General features: G+C 36.5%; 1 protein-coding gene and 1 non-coding gene across 7 annotated transcripts in view; both read left to right on the top strand.

The window, feature by feature from the left end:
- The window catches only part of GTF2A1 (general transcription factor IIA subunit 1), a 47,800-nt gene that overhangs the window by 6,776 nt on the left and 19,745 nt on the right, over positions 1–21,279 (top strand). The window contains exons 1-5 of one of the 6 annotated variants that reach the window (XM_070593025.1): positions 5,917–6,226; positions 12,252–12,456; positions 14,200–14,264; positions 18,166–18,241; positions 19,954–20,087. In XM_070593025.1, coding sequence (XP_070449126.1) covers positions 6,038–6,226; positions 12,252–12,456; positions 14,200–14,264; positions 18,166–18,241; positions 19,954–20,087 — 669 coding nt within the window. In that variant the 5' untranslated portion in view covers positions 5,917–6,037. Of the gene's footprint in view, positions 1–5,916; positions 6,227–9,090; positions 9,234–12,251; positions 12,457–14,199; positions 14,265–18,165; positions 18,242–19,953; positions 20,088–21,279 lie in introns of those variants that run through there. The other 5 variants (XM_070593027.1, XM_070593030.1, XM_070593031.1 and 2 more) reach the window with 5 other exon arrangements.
- On the top strand, positions 13,493–13,636 carry LOC139079485 (small nucleolar RNA SNORA79). Its single transcript, XR_011533179.1, has one exon. It is a non-coding gene; the product is annotated as a small nucleolar RNA SNORA79 (small nucleolar RNA).

Raw genomic sequence — 21,279 nt, 5'->3', positions numbered from 1 at the left:
TAAAAAGAGAATAAACTTATTTTGATTCCTTAGTGTTAAATGGAGTGAATATTTTACAATGTATGTTACACTTTTATAATGTAATGGTTGTCCTTATAGTTCTGTGACCTTATGTGGAACATACCACATTTTTAGGTATAGAAAATCTGTTCCAGATTTTAATTTACCTTAGGTCAAACTAGTAGTCAATCCAGGTTGTTTATCATCTACTCTTGTTTTTCACAAAGTCTGGGACATTGATTTTTCCTACTGGTCCCAGTAGAATCAAGGTGTTCTCTCTAAAGACAGGTGAGCTGTCTTTGAGACCAGATATCTCCACCTGCGTTTTTAGTACATTTGACTTTTTGAATATATGTATTAGTATAATGTATGTAATAGAACATATAAATTACATGTATGTTTTAGAGGTTATACACTAATTTTTTGTTGAACAGTTTTTTTCATATTAATGTATTTTATTTTTTTTAAATTAAAAAAAATTTTTTTTTTATTAAGTTAATGATAGGTTACAATCTTGTGTGATTTCAGTTGTACATTAATGTTTGTCATTCGTGTTGTAGGTGAACCATTTCACCCTTTGTGCCCACCCCCCGCCCCACCTTTCCCCTGGTAGCCACTAATCTGTTCTCTTTGTCCACATTTTTAAATTCCTCATTTGAGTGGAGTCATACACAGATTATCCTTCTCTAACTGGCTTATTTCACTTAACATAATTCCCTCAAGGTCCATCCATGTTGTTGCAAATGGGATAATTTTGTTCTGTTTTGCAGCTGAGTACTATTCCATTGTATATATATACCACAACTTCTTTATCCATTCATCTGTTGATGGGCACTTAGGTTGCTTCCATGTCTTGGCTACTGTAAATAATGCTGCAATGAACATTGGGGTGCATAGGACTGTTGGAATTGCTGACTTCAAGCTCTTTGGATAGATACCCAGTAGTGGAATGGCTGGATCATATGGTAGTTCTATTTTTAATTTTTTGAGGAATCTCCATACTGTTTTCCATAGTGGCTGCACTAGTTTGCATTCCCACCAGCAGTGTATGAGCGTTCCATTCTCTCCACAACCTCTCCAACATTTGTTACTATTAGATTTAGATATTTTTGTCATTCTAATGGGTGTAAGGTGATATCTTAGTGTAGTTTTGATTTGCATTTCCCTGATGATCAGCGATGATGAGCATTTTTTCATGTGCCTATTGACCATCCGTATGTCGTCTTTGGAGAAATGTCTGTTCACGTCTCCATCCCATTTTTGGATCAGGTTGTTTGATTTTTTGTTGTCGAGTTGTGAGAGTTCTTTATATATTATGGATATTAAGCATTTGTCAGATATATGACTTGTAAATATTTTTTCCCAGTTAGTGGGTTGTTTTTTTGTTTCAATCCTGTTTTCATTTGCCTTGAAGAAGCTCTTTAGTCTGATGAAGTCCCATTTGTTTATTCTTTCTATTGTTTCCCTTCTCTGAGAAGACATGGTGTCCGAAAAGGTCCTTTTAATACTGATGTCAAAGAGTGTACTGCCTACGTTTTCTTCTAGAAGCCTTATGGTTTCAGGTCTCACCTTTAGGTCTTTGATCCATTTTGAGTTTATTTTGGTGAATGGTGAAAAAGAATGGTCAATTTTCATTCTTTTACATGTGGCTTTCCAGTTTTCCCAGCACCATTTGTTGAAAAGACTTTGTTTTCTCCATTGTATGCCCTCAGCTCCTTTGTCGAAGATAAGCTTTCCATAGATGTGTGGTTTTATTTCTGGGCTTTCCATTCTGTTCCATTGATCTGTGCACCTGTTTTTGTACCAGTACCATGCTGTTTGATTACTGTAGCTTTGTAGTAAGTTTTGAAGTCAGGGATTGTGATGCCTCCCGTTTTGTTCTTTTTTCTTAGGATTGCTTTAGAAATTCGGGGTCTTTTGTTGCCCCATATAAATTTTAGGATTCTTTGTTCTAATTCTGTAAAGAATGTCATTGGGATTCTGATTGGGATAGCGTTGAATCTGTAGATTGCTTTAGGTAGAACAGACATTTTAACTATGTTTATTCTTCCAATCCATGTACATGGAATGTCTTTCCATCTCCTTATGTCATCATCCAATTCTCTCAGAAAGGCCTTGTAATTTTCATTATATAGGTCCTTCACTTCCTTAGTTAAATTTACCCCAAGGTATTTTATTCTTTTTGTTGCGATTGTGAATGGTATTGTGTTCTTGAGTTCTTTTTCTGTTAGCTCGTTGTTAGAATATAGAAATGCTACTGATTTATGCAAATTGATTTTATACCCTGCAATTTTGCTGTAGTTGTTGATTACTTCTAAGAGTTTTCCAATGGATTCTTTGGGCTTTTCTATATATAAAATCATGTCGTTTGCAAACAGCGAGAGTTTCACTTCTTCCCTCCCTATTTGGATTCCCTTTATTCCTTTATCTTGCCTGATTGCTCTGGCCAGGACCTCCAGTACTATGTTAAATAAGAGTGGTGATAGAGGGCATCCTTGTCTCATTCCTGTTTTCAGGGGGATGGCACTCAGTTTTTGCCCATTGAGTATGATCTTGGCTGTGGGCTTGTCATATATGGCCTTTATTATCTTGAGGTAGTTCCCTTCTATGCCCATTTTGTTCAGAGTTTTTATCATAAATGGCTGTTGGATCTTGTCAAATGCTTTCTGTGCATCTATTGAGATGATCACGTGGTTTTTATTCCTCAGTTTGTTGATGCGGTGTATCACGTTGATTGATTTGCGGATGTTGAACCATCCCTGTGTCCCTGGTATGAATCCCACTTGATCATGATGTATGATCCTTTTGATGAATTGCTGAATTCTGGTGGCCAAAATTTTGTTTAGAATTTTTGCGTCTATGTTCATCAGTGATATTGGCCTGTAGTTCTCTTTTTTTGTGGCGTCCTTGTCTGGCTTTGGTATCAGCGTGATGTTGGCCTCATAGAATGTGTTAGGAAGTGTTCCATCCTCCCTAATTTTTTGGAATAGCTTGAAAAGGATAGGTATTAAATCCTCTCTGAAAGTTTGGTAGAATTTCCCAGGGAAGCCATCTGGTCCTGGGGTTTTATTGTTTGGGATGGTTTTGATTGCTGTTTCAATCTCTTTCCTTGTGATTGGTCTGTTCAAATTGTCTGCTGCTTCTTGGGTGAGCTTTGGGAGATTGTAGGAGTCCAAGAATTTATCCATTTCCTCTAGGTTATCCATTCTGTTAGCATAGAGTTTTTCGTAGTATTCTCTTATAATCTGTTGTATTTCTGTGGAGTCTGGTGTTATTTCTCCTCTTTCATTTCTGATTTTGTTTATTTGAGCTCTCTCCCTTTTTTTCCTTGTAAGTCTGGCTAGGGGTTTGTCAGTTTTATTTATCTTCTCAAACAACCAGCTCTTTGTTTCACTGATCCTTTCTACCGCCTTTTTCGTTTCAGTAGTATTTATTTCTGCTCTGATTTTTATTATTTCTCTCCTGCTGACTTTGGGCTTTATTTGTTGTTCTTTCTCTAGTTCAGTTAGGTGTAGTTTAAGATTGCTTATTTGGGATTTTTCTTGTTTGTTAAGATGTGCCTATATTGTGATGAATTTTCCTCTTAATACAGCTTTTGCTGTATCCCATATGAGTTGGTATGGCATGTTATCAGTTTCATTAGTTTCCAGGTATTTTTTGATTTCTTCTTTAATTTCTTCAATGATCCATTGCTTGTTCAGTAGTGTATTGTTTAGTCTCCACATCTTTGTGCCTTTCTCAGCTTTTTTTTTTGTAATTAATTTCTAGCCCTATAGCATTATGATCAGAGAAGATGGTTGTTATTATTTCAATTTTTTAAAATTTGTAGAGGCTTTCCTTGTTTCCCAACATATGGTCTATCTTTGAGAATGTTCCATGTGCACTTGAGAAGAATGTGTATTCAGCTCTTTTAGGGTGAAGTGATCATATATGTCTATTAAGTCCAATTGTTTTAGTTTTTTGTTTAGCTCCACTATTTCTTTGTTGATTTTCTGTCTGGATGATCTGTCCATTGATGTGAATGGGGTGTTGAGGTCCCCTACTATTGTTGTGTTGTTTTTAACATGTTCCTTTAGGTCTGTTAATAGTTGCTTTATGAACCTTGGTGCTCCTATGTTGGGTGCATAGATATTTATAAGCGTTATTTCTTCTTGATGAAGTGTCCCTTTGATCATTATATATTGTCCCTGTGTGTCTCTCTTTACTTGTCTTATGTTGAAATCCACTTTGATATAAGAATTGCAACACCTGCTTTTTTTTCCCTTGCTATTAGCTTGAAGTATTGTCCTCCACCCCTTCACTCTGAGCCTGTGTTTGTCCTTGTGGCTGAGGTGTGTTTCCTGGAGGCAGCAAATTGTTGGATCTTGTTCTTTAATCCATTTTGCCACTCTGTGTCTTTTTATTGGAGAGTTCAATCCATTTACGTTGAGAGTGATTATTGATGCATGTGGACTTAAAGCTGTCAATCTGTTGCTCATTATCTGGCTTTCCTGCTTTTCTCTTCCTGTGTGCTTTATCCTACGTATTTGATACTTCAATTTCTTATGCTAGGTTTCTTAGATTTTTGCGTATTTATGTTTTGTGTCTCTGTTCTGTTGTTTAGTTTAATGTCTACCCTGAAGTTTGTATTTAGAATCTCATGTATAATATAGTCTATTCTCTGGTGGTCTCTTACTTACTTGGCCTAGACTAATTTAGTCCCTTTGCTCTTCCCCTCCTAAATTGTTATTTTCATTTCTTGTTCCAACTTGTGTTATGCGTTTGTAGTTAGAGTGATAAGATCGTCTTTGCTTTGGTCCTTACCTTTATCCTAATGCTATAGTTGAATATTTGCTATCCTATTCTGGTTCTATTTATCTGTCTCCCTACTCTGTGGTTTGTGACCCCTTTCTCCCTTTTTTCTTTTTACAGGTATGAGAGCCTTCTTGAGGATTTCTTGTAGTGGAGGACTTTTGGTTACAAATTCCTTTAACTTTTGTTTGTCTGGAAAAGATTTAATATCTCCCTCATATCTGAAGGATACTCTTGCTGGATAGAGTATTCTTGGCTGAAGATTTTTATCTTTTAAAGCTTTGAATATGTCACTCCATTCTCTCCTAGCTTGTAAGGTTTCTGCAGAGAAATCCGCTGAAAGCCTGATAGGGGCTCCTTTGTAGGTAATTCTTTTTTGTCGTGCAGCCCCGAGTATTCTTTCTTTGTCATTCCTTTTTGCCATTTTTACTACTATATGCCTTGCAGTAGGTCTTTTTACATTGACAAATCTAGGAGATCTGAAAGCTTCCTCTACACACATTTCTCCCTCAATCCCTAGATTTGGGAAGTTCTCTTCTATAATTTCATTAAGTACACTTTCTGCTCCATTTTCCTTTTCTACGTTCTCAGGAATTCCTGTGATCCTTAAATTCTTTCTCCTCATTGAATCTGCTATCTCTCTAATACTTTCCTCATTCCTTTTAATCCTTAGTTCTCTTTCTTCCTCTGTCTGGAGCCATTCCGCCTGTCTATCTTGGATTATGCTAATTTGTTCTTCTATGGAGTTTACCCGGGCATTCAGGGAATCCGTATTCTGTTTTATCTGGTCCATTGTGTTTTTCATCTCTAGTTATTCTGTTTGATTCTTCTTTTTAATTTCAATCTCTTTTGTGAAGTAACTCCAGAACTCGGCTTGTTTCTCTATCTTTCTCTCTACCTCATTGAGTTTTTTGATTATAGCTACTCTGAACTCATTTTCATTTAGTTTACCTAATTCCAAGTCCTCAGGACTTAATTCTATGTTTTTATTGTTTTCCTTCTGGTCTGGAGCTTTTATAAATTGCTGCATGGTAGAGGAGCGGTTTTTTCGCATGGTGGTAGAATTCGGTTGCAGTTACTGCCTGTCGCCACTAGATGGGGGTCGAGAGCCAGGTGTTCTGAGCTCTCTGCCTTCGGGCAAGATGTCGCCACCCAGTGCGTTTTGCTGGGGCAAGGGGTGGTTTCTCTTCCGCGCTGATCTGGATTCGATCAGTTCTGTTCTCTGGTCTCCCAGGGCCCTGCGTTTATGGGGTCCCCACGCACGGAAGCTTTGCCCCCTCAGTGGGTTTCCACTGTACCGGCGGCAGGAGTCCTAGATGATCCCTTGGTCGCGCGGCCCCTCCCCCGCTCCTTCCCGGACCCACGCGCGATCCCGGTTTCTAAGGGATGGAGCGATGTTCTCTCTTACTCCGTTCCAGCTCCTCCAAGGCGGGCAGTAAGTAGGGGCTCCGTCTTCTGTCTTTTGATACTGTAGGTCTTTGAGTCCTGGCATTAGCTTCATTAGCTGAAATTCAGGTTTTGTTTTTGTTTGTTTTTTTTTCAGTCCTTTGTTGTACTTTGGAGGGGAGAGAGTCCCGGGTCAGCTCACTCCGCCATTTTGCTCCCTGAACAGTTTTTAATGACAGAAATTGAGACTTATTCAGCTTTGAATCTCCAGCCTCTACCACGATGCCTGGCATATGTGATTGGCATTAAGTAAATATTTAAATAAAGTGGTTAATAACAAATGTGGCTCCAGAGTCTAACTGAACAAAGTAGTTTAATATTTTCATTGTTTTTTAAATGGAGCATACTCTTCTATTTTGGGTTGTAACTGGATTTAAAAATAAAACTGTTAGACTGAAATGAGTTTACGTTATTTTAATTCTCTGCACTAAATTTCTTCAGAATCTCATTAGAATTTTCAGAATGTGCCCTGGTTTTAAGTTTGACAGCAAGCCAGCACTATCCACTAGAGCTTTCTGTGGTGATGAAAATGTTCTGTATCTGTGTTCTCCAGTATGGTAGCCACTAGCCACATGTGGCTGTTAAGCATTTGAAATGTGGTTAGTGGAACTGCAGAACTGACTTTTTATTTAAAATACAATTAATTTCAATTTAAATCACCATGTGTGGTTAGTGACTACTGTATTGGATACCGCAGGTTTAGACATTCTTGCTAATAAAAACTAACATTAACTTCATATTTTATGGTTTATAAAGGACTTTGTCATTAGCTCTTGCCCCTTCCTTTCTCTTTTTTGGCCACTTCTCAAACTTTTATCAAAAGCTTCCATATGACTGTGAAGAATACAGTAGTAAATTAGATTATGAATTAAGATGACTAATGAGAGCGCATGTAATTTGAAGTTTAACCAGACAATGCAGGAAGGGAGATGATTAAAAAAAATTCAGCCCAATTCTTGAGCTTATCTCTTGAAACACTATTGGCCTATTTTAGTGTGTGAACTATAGGAGGTTGAGAAAGACACATAAAACATAGTCTTGCTTTTCATTAAATCTATATTTGAATGTAAATTGTCTTTTGGATTGGTGGGTGACTAGGGCATGCCAGTGTAGAAATCCTCTTCAAAGTGAATGATAAAATCATCCTGATTTCTCTGCTGTCAGACCTACTGATATCCAAACAGCAAGTACTATGGGAGATATAAAACATGGCCTCTCTTCTCAATAAAACAAAGTGAGGAGAATTTTCTCCTTTGGAGACAAATCTGAAACTCACTTTATCTGCCTCTTGATCAGCTTTCTCAAACTTAGTGCTACTGACACTTTAGACCTGTTAATTATTTGTTTTAGAGGGCTGTCCTATTCATTTTAGGATGTTAGCAGCATAACTGGCTTCTGCCCACTAGATGCCAGTAGCACCCCTCGGTTCTGACAACCAAAAATGTCTACAGACGTTGTCAAGTGTCCCTGGGGGCAAAACCACCCCGTCCCCCTCATTGAGAACCACCGTTCTAAGTATACTCTAGTTACATATAAATACTTGGACCATAAGTTGAACGGTAATCTATTATTCTACTTCATTTGCCCTTTGGGGAAGTTCTGTTCCCCAATATCGTTTCTAAGGAGCCCAGAAATGCAGTCGTCTCATGTTTTATCCAGGAGCTAGATGTTCTGTGAAAGTAGGAGAATCATTTAGATTTTCTAGCCCAGTATACTGCCAGGAAGCAGTAGATCTGATCACATTTTATAGATCAAAAAACAGACTCAGGAGGAATATGCTTTGACAAGTTCATTTAGCAGGTGGTAGAGATTTTGAACCTAAGCCTTTTGTCTCCAGATGATATGTATATAATACTTACCTGTAAAAAAGAAGATACCAGAATTTTGACTAGAACTACTCTGATAGCAGCAGTACAGTTTAGAGATTAGAAATTTGGACCAGAGCTAGGATTAGGGTGAGGCAGGCAAGGTGCCTAGGGTGCAAAATTTAAAGGACATTCACTCTTCACTCTCAGGTTCTAGCCCTGACTGGGAGCATTGGAGTCAGACTGCCTGGATCGTGTCCTGGTCTTGCCTGCTATTAGTTAGTGATGTTGGATAAGTTACCTAACTTCTTGTTCCTCGGGTTCTTTTTCTGTAAAAAGGAGATGATAATGTCTGTCTTATAGGATTTTTGTGAAAAATGAGCCTGTACATTTAAAGTACTTATGAAGTGCACAGTACGACTTCATTATTAGTCTAGTAAACGTGATGTTCGGATGCACATCTGAATCATTTGGGGAAAAGAAAATGAATTTTCTCCATGTTTAATTTCAGAAACCTGGCAAAGATTGCTGAAGTAGAACTGCCAGAAATAATAGCTACTGTGTCGGGGAAATAAAGAGTACTATAAAAATGTGGACGGAAAAGAGTTCTTCCTATTTTCTAAGTAAATAGCAATTCAGTATCCTTGGTTGTCTTCAGTAGTAGTAATATGATGACTGTTGCCAAAACAGTATTACATTGTCCATTTTAAACAGTTGATATTTAAAAAATAAAATATTTTGATAAATAAAAGTATGCAAAAAATGAAATTGGAGAAAAACAGAAAACACTCAACTAATTCGAACTTTACGTTATTTGATATTATAAGCTTAATGCTAAATATGTGTACTATTTTTGTACTTTTTATATTACCTAGAATAGTCTTTGGTACTTAGTAAATATGGATTCTCAATGGACCACTGCTCCAATACCCCCTTTCCATCCTCTCCTCTCACCCCCAAAAGCAGTTGGAAACGTGTGGGCTGTGTTTACCTGTCATAATGACTAGTGGGCACCTTTAACAGTTAGTAAGCTAGAGCTAGGAATGTTGCATCTTATACACTTCTGTGGTGCCACCCTGTGATGTAAAGAATTATCCTGCCTAGAATGTTCGTAGCATTCTTATAGAGAGACACTATGCTAGAAAACAACAGTTTTTCCTTCTCTTCTTTGAAATCAATATTAACTGTCTGGTAAGTTCTTAGTCATTTTGTTAGCTGCTGAATAAGACATTATGTCTGCCCTGAAGGAGTTCATACTTCAGTAGAGTAGACTTAGTGTGAAAAGTATAATGATAGAAATATCTCTTAAGATATAGAGGCAGTGAGTGATTTATCTGAGGCTGTGTGACTTTGACATTTGCATTGTTTTGGGAATCCTAAGGGAAGACTGCTAGTCATAAGGAGTAGTTTACTGAGGTTCAGATATGAGATATCTTTGCTCTATTCAGAGATCTGCAAGTAGTTTGTCACCTTTAGAAAATGGATTGCAAGTTATAGTTAAAGTTGGAGAGGTAACATATACTGTGTTAAGGAGCTCGGTCTTTAGAGTGAGAAAGATTCCTTGGGGTACTAGTTAAAATGCAGATTTTTGGAGTTCTGCTCCAGAGAGTCTGACTTGATATGGATACAGTCTGACATTTTCTTTTTAATTCGATTGCATTTACAAAGAAATCCAAATTGCCTTTTAACAACCCACTAATGGGTTGTAGTCTGCAGTTTGAAAAGCATTGGTTTAGACTTTAAAGCAACAATTCTGGCTTTAGCGTGCTTCAGAATAACCTGGACACATTATTCAAATAGATTCCTGGCTCCACCCCCAGAGTTGCTGATTCAGTAGATCTGAGGTGGGGCCTGAGAATTAGTATGTCTAACAAGTTCCCGGATAGTGCTGATATTGGCCCTGGGACTGCGTTTTGAGGACCACTGATTTATAGAGAATAGGTTGGAAAGACAAGTTTCCACTAGAATGTAGGCTCTGTGAGGACAAGGAATTTTGTCAGATTTGTTCACTGTCTGTTCTCAATGTCTCTAACAATGTCTAGCATATAGGACATACTCAGTAATTATCTGTGGAGTATATGACTTGATGCAGGGAGCTCAGTGAGCTCAGTCATTATACTTTGTAGTAGTACTAGCAGGAGGAAAAGACTTGAACCAGGGCCATAATAGTAGGAATAGATTGGTACAATGCTTCTGAAGGGAAATTGACAATAATGATGGAGTGTTGGGGTGGATTCTGACTCGTAGGTCATTGACTTGGGAGGCTAGGTGAGTAGTGGTACCCAGCACTTAGCAGCACATAATATATACTCATTAATATTTGCCATTACCAGGGAAGCTTTGTTGAAGTGATGGCTCAGATTGCAGTGGGTAGACCAATTGGAGGTAGTAAAACTAAAGCGTTAAATTTAGGAAATTATAGTTTGAAAGACTGTATCTTAAAGCATTAATTAATTGTACTTTTTTTCTTGATTTTTGGCTCACAAGAAGCTGGGTTTTGCTTTGTTTTGGAGCAGAGAAGTATAGAAAGTTTGGGTGATAGCAGACTGTTTTGGGAGCCTTTCTATATAATACGTTAGTCCGAATGTGTTTTATTCAACACGTAAGTGCTTATTTTGTACTGTGTGCTATGCTAGGTGCCCACTTTACAGAGATAAACCAGACATCACTTGGGGTCTCAAAAAGTAGTCCTTTGTTACCTTAGGAAGAACCCTAGCTGTTTTTAGTCTGGGATTTGCAGAGACTTAGATTTATTAGCTGGAATTGAGTTTAGAAGTAATGTAAGTCACCTTTTTCCCTCTTTAGATGAGGAGAATGCCCAAGAAAGATAAATGATTTGTCCACAAAGCTGATTAGTGGCCAAACCAGGAGTAACTGGCTTCCCGACTTCTGGTGTAAGGCTCTCTTACGCAATTAATACCACCACCATAATAATAACGTTTATTGATCACTGACTTTATGTTAGACTCTGGTAAATGTTTTACATGGATATCTTATTTAGTCTTCAGAACAACCCATGAGATGGCTATTGTTACTGTCTCTGTAAGAATAGTCTTCAGACAGGTCTAAATACTGAGTCTGCTAGAGGAATGGCTGCTGTGGGAAATTGACCTTTAGTTTACTTTTTCAGTAAGCCATTAGAGATGTGCTGGAATTGTTATTAGTATGATGTAGATACAGTACAAATCTAGAATTTCTAGAACAGTTGGAAGTGTCAGGAGATTATAAAAATCCCTGTGAGCAGCTTCTTGAAGGATCTGATAGAAACCTCAGGTGAGTTAGGCAGCATCCCAAGAGTATATCCTAGAGGAAAAAACAAAGTAAATGTAGGTCCTTGTGTACAAAATGACTGAATTAAATTTCACTTGTTTTTTTAAGGAACGGTTTGTTACTTTCTTGGGCAATTTCCTATAAGGTTCAAGCTCTCTAGATTAAACAGTAGAGAGAAAATGTGTTAGGAAGGAGGATGGAAGAGTTGTAAATATTTCCTTTCCTTCTTCCTTTTGCCTACTTCTCCCCCCCCCCCCACCCCCCCAATCACAGAAGCTGTCTTAGGGTGAGACGAGAAAATAGAAGTGGCTAAGCAGAGAAGGGTTGTCAATCCTTGTCATAATGTAAGAGGGAGGGGAATTTCAAGAAGTATGGAGGGTTGAGAATACCTGTAAAAGCATTAGCCTTGCGGTTTCTTTCTCCTTGGATGGGATAGACAGATGGAGAATTGAGCTTTTCCACCTTGAGGATTGCCTTTATAATGTTCTCAGTGTTCAAATCAGGAAAAGATGAATTTATGTTTTTTATGTTGTTTAAGAGTTAGAAAATATTGTATTAGGGAAAGATTTCCATAAAAATAGTTAATAATGGATTTGATATTAAATAGGATAATCTTTGATTACCAAAAAATTTCTTGTATGAAACTCTGCCTGGTAACTAAGGAATTACTGTAGAAAGTTTGTTGAAAATAGAAAAAGAAGGAAATTCTTCATTACTCTAAGGTAGCAAAAATGAAGTTTGATAATTTAAAATTAGTTTTCATTATTGCATACACTTGGGTAAGAATTAGAGATTGGTTGATTTTTGTGGTTGTATCAGTTTTGAAAATGGAAGAATTTTATAAACAGACTGGTAAGCAAAATATGTTTTGTCTATATGTCCTGTCATATAGAGTTATCTGTCCTGTCACTTAGAAGTCCTTAATGTTCTTTGCCTTAGTTATGGGAGAATAAACTAATGCAATCTAGGGCAGTAGATGGATTTCATTCAGAAGAGCAGCAGCTTTTATTGCAAGTTCAACAGCAGCATCAACCCCAGCAGCAGCAGCATCACCACCACCACCACCATCAGCAAGCTCAACCACAGCAGACAGTGCCTCAGCAAGCACAGACCCAGCAGGTCCTTATTCCTGCATCACAACAAGGTGAGACTGGATATGTTTTCCTACTTACAACTTGGAAATGAAATTTGTCATTTTCAAAGAGGAGAAATACTCTGGGTTTCTCTTTTCTATTGGCTGAGGGGAGTAGGTGTGTGTGTGTTTATATATAAATTTGTATAAAATGTGGATCCTATTTGTATATTAGTGATAAACAAGTCACTAATTGAAAGCCTGAGCTGATAGTCAGATAAGTTTATTAATATAATTGTATTAATTTATTAATATGTGTATTAAAATAAGTGTATTAATTTCTTTTGAGAAGGCTGCATAATGGTGGATTTCCTAAAATAAGTCAGGTCTATAAAGGTCTATTTACTAAGGTTTTCAGTATTTCATATAGTAAAATTATCTCATTTCTTTATGAAACTGATTTGTTCCTTCAAAGACATATTTGAATTTAGTTTTTATAAATATATCTTAAACGCTAGAGGATTTTTATAATTATGCTTTGGCAATCTGAAGTTTCAGTTCCCTGGTAATTTATTAAATTGACTGAATTAGATTTAAGTGAAGAGTAGATATATAACATATGTTAATTTATATTACTTAAAGGTAAGAAAAATAAGTGTTTATATACTGTGACCATAGTGCTTTGTACCTATGCAAGTCATTTTTTAATTTTGTTTGATTGAGGTCTTACAAAGGCTGTATGAAGTAGCTCTTAGAACATTTCACAGCTGAGGAAGATCTGGGTCCTGAAAAGGCTAAGATGCTTGATCCATTACTTGTAGTTTATTCTGTCATGACAAACATCTATTCAGTTATACAGAATTCCTAGGCATTTGAGTTTTGTAAGTCTTGTTATTGGAGAGGAGAATGAAGGGAAATGAAAAGTTATTTGAAGGTAACTGTTGACCCATTTGCCTCATCTGAAAGTATATGTAAGACTTAAAATTGATAGTGGTGCACAGTAGAAATGTCTATTCGGGTTATTTTACTGTTTGTATCAAATAAGACTTTTAATATTTGGTTTTATTCTATACCTTGCATCAAATAATTTTATCCTTTTGGTCTATTTTGATGACTGTTCCTCCTATTGCCTTCAGGCCTGGCACTAGGGTTTTAGGTCATCGTAAATTAAAATTTGATTTTCTTCACTCAGAGAATATTAGGATAATGGAATTATCTGTTTATTCTCTGAAATTTGCGGGATCAAACATTTAGTTCCTTTTACACTTAAGTAGCATTACCATTATTTCTGATTTGTATCTTTTTAAAAGTTGATGGAAGTAACTTAAGATTCTGGCAGTTGTCAATTGAGAGAAAAGGGATACGTAGCTTAAAAAAAAACTAGTTATAACTTGTTTAGCTCACTTTTAATGGGCTAATAACTCATTCCAGCAGTAGCGTTATATCAGTAAAACAATTAATGCTGAGTTAGCAAGACAAGACTAAATTACATTTGAAAATTGCCAGTGTAAGAATGTGCAGAAATGTATATGTTTTTAGGTGTTATGCATCTCACTACTTTATGTTCCTAAGTTCCCTTGTCTGCTTAGTTATTGTTACTCAAATCTCTTTTTTTAATTGATGTTTTCCTGTATAAGGTGGGTATATTATAACTGTTATTTACCATAGAAATTTATAACTTTCTGAGACATCAAATGGTTGAATGCAGAAAATGTGGAAAGTATGAAAAAAGTTTTCCACATTGTATAACTTCCTTATGATTGTGAAATAGCCTTATGGTTCCTTGTTTGTATGTGTGCTTGTGTTTTTTTATAGCTGCAGCACCTCAAGTTATTGTTCCTGATTCGAAGCTGATACAACACATGAATGCATCAAACATGGTGAGGCTCAGAACGTGGCACTTTGGCTCTACTTATTCTAACCGAAATTATGATTGTGCCCAGATATGTTGTATGGTAACAACTTGAAGGTTATTCAAGACTTGAGCAAGTGCCTGTTTTATTTGGTTTCCTAAATATTGGATTTAGCAGCAGGTCTAAAGTTTAGCTTGATACTTATATAAAATTATGCAGTTTTATTTTGAAAATACCAAAAGAATGATGCTTTGTGCGAGCTATTTCACCACTTGGTATTTTTGGAAAACAGGTTTAGAGGACCTACCAAATATGTTAGGCCAAATATAGTTCTGTTTCGGAAGATTTGTTAATTACAAGCAGTCAGGAATGCTAAGAATTAGAACTTTATTTATTTATTTATTTTGAGGAAGATTAATCCTGCGCTGACTACTGCCAATCCTCCTCTTTTTGCTAAGGAAGACTGGCCCTGAGCTAACATCCATGCCCATCTTCCTCTACTTTTATATATGGGACGCCTACCACAGCATGGCTTTTGCCAAGTGGTGCCATGTCGGCACCTGGGATCCGAACCGGTGAACCCCGGGCTGCCGAGAAGCGGAACATGTGAACTTAACCGCTGTGCCACCGGGCTGACCCCTAGAACTTTTTAACAATAAAAAAATGAGCTGTTTGGATAGTTGAAGATAACTATTTTGAGGATCAAACATTTAAAAACTTTTGCTCTGATGTAACCATAGCATAGCCTAGTAAATTTTATTACAATAGTAAAATGCTACTTTAAAATGCATTTTAACCAGTTGAATTTATTATATATTAGACTTGATATTTCTAAGTCCACCGAACTTCCTAAGTCCTTAAATTTTCAAATTTCACTTAGGGCATATGATGTTTCCCATCAAAATAGTATAGTATAACTGTAAAATTGAAAGAACTCCTTCAGGTCCTTAGAAGATCTTTACCTATTTCCTTAAAGGTTTTCTCTTTTATAAAACACTGAAGTCTGATTAGAATGGCTTTTCTTTGTTCTGTTTAAAATATGTAGACTGTTAGTTGTGTCTCAGCTCTGACAATTCATTCTTAAATTCAGCCAAATCTTTGATTTAAAGGAAAGAATCATTATTTTTAAAAAGATCGCTTAGCCTAGTGCTAACAATGATTTCCTTTTCAGATTTAGACTTTTTCTTAATGAAAAGCAGTATTTTAAAAAATCACTTCTGTTTGGTGAGTGATGAGTAATGAACCTCAAAGCTCATTTGTGATTTATAAGCCAGATAGGAAGCAGGGCTGACCTACTAGACAAATGTCTTCTTTATATATACCAGCGTTACAAATTTGTAACTTGATAAAATTGCAAATTTCTACATGATAGTAGAATTTGCAATTTTTAAATTCACAAAGTATCAAGGATCTCTGTTTGTACTTAGAGTTGAAGTTACTGGAATTGCTTCTTTTGTGTGAAAATCACAAAATTCCATGCTTATCATTTCTCAGGCAGATTTTTGTATTTTTGTTTTTTTGAGGAAGATTGGCCCTGAGCTAACATCTGTGTCCATCTCCCTCTATTTTATATGTGGGACACCTGCCACAGCATGGCTTGATAAGCTGTGCGTAGGTCTGCACCCGGGATCCAAACTGGGAAGCCCCAGGCCACCTAAGCAGAGAGTAGGTACTTAACTGCTACATCACTGGGCCGGCCCCTCACAAGGACTGTTGTTATTCAAAAAAATTCCATTTCAAGTCTAATGCCCCAAATTTCTTTTTAGGTTCCACCCTTAAAAATATAAAGTCTCACTGTAGAATCCATATTGCAGTTGGTACTTTTGAGACTGTTTCCTAGGGAATAACTTGTGTCATTTTAAAACAGAAAGTTTGGTAGAATAACTTGGAGTAGGGCCATCTAGTTTCGAAGTGTTTTGGGAGAGAATTTTGAGTTAAAAATGTGTTTGAAGAGACTGGCGCAAAATGAATGGCCCATCTTTTACTTATTTGTTACATCTTCTTGATTGTAAGGAGCATGTATATTTAAACAGATCATAGGTCAGAAACTTCAATCAGTAAAATGTACTAGTATTTACTTGTATTTTAGCATTTTACTTGATGTTTTCACTCAGCGTTTGCTCCATGTATTTATACATGTTCTGAAACATACCCTCAATGTCGACTCTTTACAAATAAAAGTTTTTTGGGTTTTTGTTTGCTTGCCTTCTTATTGCTGATTCAAAGACAACCATTAAAAACAGTTTTGATCTTTTTAGTAGCTATGTATGCTTTGGAAATGAACATGTTGAAAAATTATGTAATTCTGTAAGAAGGTGGGATACTGATAATATGTTAGGTGGGAGGCTATTTCAGGGCACTTATAAAACGGGACCTTATATCAAACCAGTGTTGCAGGTTTTCTTTATGATTGCTGTAATGCATTATTCATATTAAGGATATTTCATAGAATACAAGAAGAAATTTTCAGTAGTCAGTAATAAAAGATGGGTTGTGTGTGGTACATCACTCAACACGTATTTATTGATAGCAACTTGAATATGCAGAGCTGTGCAGGTGGTTTTTATGTCTTGTATGCTATATTTATATAAACTGCTATGTTAGTTTGCCAGGAGGGAGATCTATTAATCTTTATAAAATATGAATTATAGGCACTTAATATTCCTAAATAATACAGTAAGTAGTTGCCAATATGTTCCCTAAACTGAGAGTACCTTTCATTTGCCTATACAGACAAGATTTATTTTATATTGAGTACTTAAGTACCCTATCACCAATTTAAAATAAAGAGAACCTAGGGGGCTATAGCTGGATTCTGAGGACATAGTGGGAATTTCAGGCTTAAGATACAGAAATTACTTAGGCCTGTCAAGTGGCAACAACAAAACATCTTTTCTTGGAAAGCTGTACCTAGAGCCTAGACTGGATAGTACTTGTATTTCCTTAACCCACTTGAGTATAATTTTCCAAGTTTCATTGATTTCTCTGGCATTAGGATCTGCAAAACTTAGTTATATTTATCTCTTGATGCTTATTCAAATAGAGGTGCTTCTAAAAATGTATAGGTTAGATTGAGTATATGAAGGCTTGGTACCTTAAAAAACATCGAAGAGGGAGGAGGGGAAAAACTACCTATGTATAGTTACAGTTAGGTACATGGAAATACTTCAAGCACAGGATAAAAAAACAGTAAGAATATGGTATAATTTTTTTTGAGGAAAGAAGTCTTCAGAAACAGTAAATCAAGAATTTATTCTGGACTTAAAGAAATTCAGAGGCTAATCTCATGTATATTTTTGTAACTTAAATTTCAGATACTAACTCCATTTTAAAATGTAGAAATTAAAGTTTGTTGAAATTTTTTTGTATTAATAAAACTATGATTAGTATATGTTTCACCTAGATATAATGCCAATATTGTCACCTTATGGCATCTTAGAATTGCCAGCAGTACTCCAAGTATAGTCTTCTGATAAAAGGTTTTCTGTAGAGACCTTTTGATTCTAGTATAAATTTAAAATATTAAGATTTCTAAATGAAGATACTTAAACTTTTGCCTCAAGTATATTAATTGACAACAAGGAATTGGGAGTAAGGAAACAGAGTAGAAAAGGAAATAATGGAATGGATATTTCATATATTGTACAGCATTGTTAATGTAGCTGAGATTTCCTTAGAGCACATTCTCCCAGATGAAAAAACCCAGTTATATTATTCTGTCTAATTGCTTGAAATAATTAGGTAGGACATGTAGGCTAGATGATCTTAATTGTACCATTTTATAAAATGAGAGTTAGTCTTACTGTTAGAGCTTTTCATTTTACTATATACTAAATGATAAACTTCAAATACTGTTAAGATATGCCAGAGATAAACTGAAGTTCTGTTATGCACGTATGTGGTTTTGATTTTTTTCTTTGTTTTTCAGAGTGCTGCTGCTACTGCTGCTACCTTGGCACTCCCTGCAGGTGTGACTCCTGTTCAACAGATATTAACAAATTCCGGTAATCAGGAATAATAGAACCACTATTTATATAACTTAGAAAATTGTACCATATAGCCTTTGTTTTGTCTTCATTGAAAAATAGAAAATGTTAATATTTCTTTTATCATTTGGCTTAGGTTATTAAAAATAAGATTGAGGACTATAGCACATTAAAATGTAGTCGTTGAGGATGCGTAGAGGAGAATTGCACTTGAGCTTTTGATCTGTGAATGAGAATCCTATTATTGAATGAAGTATGATTATATAGAAATGCTTATTTACTTAGTTTTTTGCTAAATACATTTAACCTGCCAAATAAGTTAAACTGGACTAATTTGAATTAATTTGTGATATTAAAGTAAGTTCTATAGTATCTTAAGAGCAAATTTATTGCTTTCTATTTTACATAGTATCTCTGTGTAGACTGACAAAATTTGCTCGTGATTTTTGGCGTATTAATTTTTTTGTTTGTTTTGTTTTTGTTTTTTTTGAGGAAGATTATCCCTGAGCTAACTGCCACCAATCCTCCTCCTTTCGCTGAGGAAGACTGGCCCTGAGCTAACATCCATGCCCATCTTCCTCTGCTTTATATGTGGGACACCTACCACAGAATGGTGTGCCAAGCAATGCCATGTCGGCACCCGGGATCCGAACTGGCGAACCCCGGGCCGCTGACGTGGAATGTGCACACAACCACTGTGCCACTGGGCCGGCCCCAGCATATTAATTTTTGAAGAATTTATTTACATGGATTTTAAGTATTTTCTCTGTTATCTTAATTATACAATTACTTGTTTTGTTAATTTCTAAATTTGTGAAGAACAAACTTGGGGCTTATCTTGCTACATATTTTAATAAGATATAATTGTGTACTTTTATTCCTTTTTTAGTGAGGAAGACTGGCCCTGAGCTAACATCTGTTGCCAGTCTTCCTCTTTTTTGCTTGAGGAAGATTGTCACTGAGCTGACATCTGCAGTAGTCTTCCTCTATTTTTGTACGTGGGATGCTGCCACAGCATGGCCTGATGAGCAGTGCATAGGTCCACGCCTGGGATCTGAACCTGTGAACCCTGGGCCGCCGAAGCGGAGCACACAAACATAACCACTGTGCAACTAGGCTTGCCCCTATAATTATTTGCTTTTTAATTAATTCAAGATTCATTTAAAACAACATGTTAGAGGAATTCAGTTCTGTGTGTATAAGCCAGTCGTACAGTTAGTGTTATGTGGCAGTGATGATTGGTTCAGCAAACTTTTGTTGTTTTTAAGCACTTTTGAAGCTAAGTACTGTGGTGCTTTGGTTCAAGATGTTAGCTTTCGGTCAAGATGTTAGTGAACTACTATACTTTCATTTCTTTAAAGCTTTAAAAACGAACAGTCCCTGAAACACTTGATTTTACTTGTTGTTCTCTTATGACTCCTAACATGTTAACAATGATAATTTAATCAACTTTCATAATCTCTTGTTAAAACGTGATTAGAAAACAGCTTTATAAAGATGATAAATATGGAAAATAAAACATTTTAGGCAATGTATTTGAACGTGGAAGGAAGTCAGAGAAGGTAAGGATTATACTTTACTATGTATGGATGACGGCCCTTAATAAAATTGTTAGACTTCTTATTTGATAATTTCTAGGGCCTTTGGTGGTTGATGTTCACTGTGAATTCATTTATTTTCACATGGTTGCTGCTAAAATGGTAACTTGGATTACATACATTTTGCTTTAGGCCAGCTTCTTCAAGTGGTCAGAGCAGCCAATGGTGCCCAGTATATCTTTCAGCCTCAGCAGTCAGTGGTTCTGCAACAACAGGTTATACCACAAATGCAGCCTGGTGGAGTACAAGCTCCTGTTATCCAGCAGGTAAAAGAATCGTGAGTTGTGATCACCATGGGGTTCTTTTTTATTCTTCTATATCAATTCTCTGAGTGGTTCCCTTCCCTTTTCCCATGGCTTTATCTATATAAATTCTTAGACTCTTCTCCAGTACAACACACCCTGTCATTCTGAATGCCTCGTGTATCCCTCGCAGCTTAATTTACATTCAATATGTTTAAGACTAAGTTGTTGTTATCCCTACTCATCCTTCATCATCCCCCTGAATGTGTTTTTCTGTGGGTCGCTGGTTGTACCACTCTCCATCCAGTCTCCTAAGCTAGTTATTTAGCATTCGTTCAACAAGCATTTACTGTGTGACTACATATCAGGGTCTTTGCAAGGGACTGGAAATTCAGGAGTGAACAAGGCAGGTGTGAGTCTAGTTTCATGATGCTTATGTATTTTCTAGAAGAGGGTGTGTGGAATTCTCCCTTTCCCTTGCCTTCAGTATCCAAGGTACCATGAAGTCCTCCCAGTTCTTAATAGTTCTTTTTTTTTCAGACTGCACTTTTAACATATTTGCAGTCCTTTCATATGTTTGAAACATACGTTTCATATGTTTTCTTTTCTCAGACTCTCGTCACTTCCTTAGTTCATGCTCATGATTTTTTGCTTAAAAACTGTTCTATCCTCTTCATCTATTTCCCTGCCTCCAGTCTTGTGTCCTCCTGACTGCCACTCTATAGTCATTGTTCTAAAAATCTTATAATCTTTTTTTTTAGATTTTATTTTTTCCCTTTTCTTCCCCAAAGCCCCCCAGTACATAGTTGTATATTCTTCGTTGTGGGTCCTTTTAGTTGTGGCATGTGGGATGCCGCCTCAGCGTGGTTTGATGAGCAGTGCCATGTCCGCGCCCAGGACTCGAACCAACGAAACACTGGGCCGCCTGCAGCGGAGCGCGCAAACTTAACCACTCGGCCACGGGACCAGCCCCGAAAAGTCATTAAAATCTTTTAATGACTTCCCATTGTCTATTGGAAAAAGTCTAAACTCCTCAGCATGGTTTATAAGGTCTATTTTGGGATCTTGTTTTTTTTCATCTCTCCAGGTTTATTTCATGCCATGCTTCCAGTTGTTATCTGCCTCAGCTGTTGTTTAGATCAAAGTTAACAAATATTTGCACCTACTTGAGTACCAAGTGTTAACCTGTTGTACTGTGAGGACAAAAATGAAAGAG

Source organism: Equus przewalskii, chromosome 25, assembly GCF_037783145.1.
Source record: "Equus przewalskii isolate Varuska chromosome 25, EquPr2, whole genome shotgun sequence".
Taxonomy (NCBI): Eukaryota; Metazoa; Chordata; class Mammalia; order Perissodactyla; family Equidae; genus Equus; species Equus przewalskii.
The sequence above is the reverse complement of the archived record's forward strand: the minus strand, read 5'-3'. Positions and strand labels throughout refer to the sequence as shown.